We start from the raw sequence: 3,050 nt of genomic DNA, 5'->3' as shown, positions 1-3,050 counted from the left end.
TAACCTTACTGCACCCTCACTCTTCTCTTCTCTTCTCTTCTCTTCTCTTCTCAATCTCACGAACCATAACAAAACCCTCTTTAGTTCTCTCTCACCAACCCAAACTATACTACTAATACTGTTATTTTCTTAAACCATGTCTAACTCTGACGGAGCAACTAACGGCGTCAGCAGCAACGGCGCAATCGTCGAGTCGCAGCGGAACAGCCAGCAGTCAAACGCCCTAGCCGTGAAAAAACCGCCGTCGAAGGACCGTCACAGCAAGGTCGACGGAAGAGGACGCCGCATTCGGATGCCGATCATATGCGCCGCACGTGTTTTCCAGCTGACACGTGAGTTAGGGCACAAGTCCGACGGTCAAACCATCGAGTGGCTTCTCCGGCAAGCTGAACCCTCCATCATCGCCGCAACCGGCACCGGCACGACTCCGGCGAGCTTCTCCACTGTCTCCGACCACAAGCCACTGCTTCCTCCTCCCACTCCCTTCATTCTCGGAAAACGCATACGCCCGGACGACGACGCAGCCGCCAAAGACGACGCCGTTTCGCTCGTTGGGTCTCCCACGCCGCACGCTCTTTGGGCCCTTCCTTCCAGGCCCGATTTCGGCCAAGTCTGGAGCTTCGCCGCCGCCGCCGCAGCCGCAGCGCCACCGGAACTCGTTTCGGTGTCGACGCAACAGCATGGTTCGATGTTCCACCAACATCACCATCAGCAACAGCAGCAGCAACAAGCCGCCATGGGAGAGGCTTCTGCGGCGAGGCTGGGGAATTACCTTCCCGGTCATCTGAATTTGCTGGCGTCGTTGTCCGGCGGCCACGGGAATTCCGGCCGGCGAGACGACGAGCCTCGTTGATTGTTGAATTGCGATGGCTTAGGCGGTGTTCTTCCCTTTTCGTATATATTTATGTATTACGCGTGTGTATGTGTGTTTTTGTCTGTGACTTTGTTGTTGTGTGTGGACTGCGGACAAGGAGAAGATTCTTAGTGAAATTTTTAGGGATAGGTGTTCCTAATTTTTTTTTAGTAGTTTTGAGTGGAGAAGTCCATGAATTGAGGAATTCAATTGGATTAGGGTTTTCCTGGATTGGAAAACTAATTAGGTTGTTAGGAGATGATGAATTTGTTTAGATCATTGGTGGAGGAGAGAGAGTATGTATGATTTTGATGATGAGATGAGATGAATAACTTGGGATTGAGGCTGGAAGTGGTTTTCAGAACCTTGATCGATCGTTTTGCAAATTTGCAAATGCAAGTTTTAATGGAATGAAATTAATTTAATGATGTTATTGTGCAAAGAGTCACGCTCCAAGGTGATTGAAGAGAGATTGAGCTTGTTGCATCTGTTTCACTCTCAAAAGGGTTTTGGTTTTTGAAGTTGACTAACTCTCACTTTCCAAATTCCAAATTGGGTCACTAAAAGTGATTAGTTAGTCTTCATAGCATTAGGTTGAGTCATGAGTGATTGTGTATCTCATTATCGGCTGTCACTCCCATATTCTTGGAGCAACCTTTCCAATACTGATTGAGAATTCATGTTATTGGGCATCATTGAGGGATTGTGGTCCATCTAATGTCTTTGTGAGCTAAGCTATGCTGCCTCGCTCTCTCCTTCAATTTGGCGCGGTCTTGGTTGATTCAGAGATGGCTGCTATCTGAAAGACACGGCCTGGTTCTACTCTGTAAGACCTCTGTTTTGAGATTTTTATCTGAAATTCTTAGCCATTCCTTAGATTGATCAGTGTGAGAATAATGTGTTTTCTTGTATGTAAGTGGATTGTTTTGGGTGTTAGTCAAGTTAATAAAGACCCATCTGTTTATTTCTCTATGTCTCACTATTCTTGCCATTTTATTTGTTTTTTCTTTTCCTTTGTATATATATATATGATGATCATGAACTCGTTCTGCTACTAGGCATTTGAAATTTCAAATTTAATGGTTTCTTCACATTTGGGTGTTTTGAAACCTGTTTTGCGTTCTTGTCATGACCAAGATATTCTTTTCCCTTGGAGCTTCAGCATTTATAGAAAGATAAGGTTAGGTACATTCTGTGTTCAAATCTTATGATACACGTAACTAAGAATAAGAAGATATAAACCTACATGGTATGGTTACTATTTTTGACGTTTCATTTGGTTAAAATGATTCGTATGTGGTGCACTTGATTCAACATAGTCAATCTGGGTCTTCGTGCTGATATGAGGGAGAGCTCAACATTGGCTGATATAAGTTGTATCTTATTAATGACTTATTAAAATTGGTCGTTATGACATAAGCTTTTATTGCCTCTCCCTTTGAAGCAACCATGTGCCCGGGTCCCCCTATTTCTCCTTTCTCTCTCTATCTTATCCTCACAACGAAAGCACACACTATACTCACTGGCAATTGCAAGAAGGATCAGCTGAAGCGTTGATCTTCCACTAACATAAACTGTTGGTGGATTCTATATCAATATTCTCCAACAGTGGATTCTACATCCGCTGAAGCACACGCTATGTTTTGAGGCATAACTTGAGGGAAATAGGAGAAAGATGAATGGTTTGCTGTGATGTCTTGGCAACAAACTGAGATAGTTAACTTTGCCCATTAAAGAATTGCATTTCCCTCACCCACTCCCAAAAGAAAATTTAGAAAGCGCTTTTTTTACCATTAAGGGGATATTTATAGGTGCTCTTTTACTTTAAAGTTGTATTTTTTTAAATGCGTGTATACTAAAATAGAAGGAATGGTATATAACCTTAATTTTAAGTGATTCAAATAATAAATTTATTTGTGAATATAATATTATTTTCTTGGTCCAGCTGAGCTGGGAAGTAAACAAGTCATTGGCCAGTTAATACTAGATTTGTTATCCCGTGGTTGTGTGTGAAAGGGAAACCGGAAGGAGGTTGAGTGTAAACCAACCCATCATTTTTATTAATTTTGTACTTTTCTGCAGATGGATTATTGGTGGGGCATTCAAATTTGCGATGCTGACAGGTTTTTGAATTATTGCTAAACACAATACAGAAGGGTCAGCTTCCAATAATTGATGGGTCCCTGAAATTACATGA

The 3,050-nt window shown here is 42.5% G+C and overlaps 1 protein-coding gene across 1 annotated transcript; it reads left to right on the top strand.

Moving 5' to 3' along the window:
• LOC113869142 (transcription factor TCP7-like) lies at window positions 1-3,050 on the top strand. Its single transcript, XM_027505312.1, has 2 exons — window positions 1-1,679; window positions 2,936-3,050. Exon 1 carries the CDS (start codon window positions 137-139, stop codon window positions 851-853), a length of 717 nt encoding a protein of 238 aa, XP_027361113.1. The 5' UTR covers window positions 1-136; the 3' UTR covers window positions 854-1,679; window positions 2,936-3,050.

This window comes from Abrus precatorius, unplaced genomic scaffold (assembly GCF_003935025.1).
Source record: "Abrus precatorius isolate BTA unplaced genomic scaffold, Abrus_2018 Scaffold6, whole genome shotgun sequence".
Classification (NCBI taxonomy): domain Eukaryota; kingdom Viridiplantae; phylum Streptophyta; class Magnoliopsida; order Fabales; family Fabaceae; genus Abrus; species Abrus precatorius.
Note: the sequence above shows the minus strand (reverse complement) of the source record. Positions and strands in the feature narration are given on the sequence as shown.

Excerpts from the sequence above, each read along its gene's own strand:
- LOC113869142 (XM_027505312.1), top strand. The coding sequence starts at position 137 with ATGTCTAACTCTGACGGAGCAACTAACGGCGTCAGCAGCAACGGCGCA.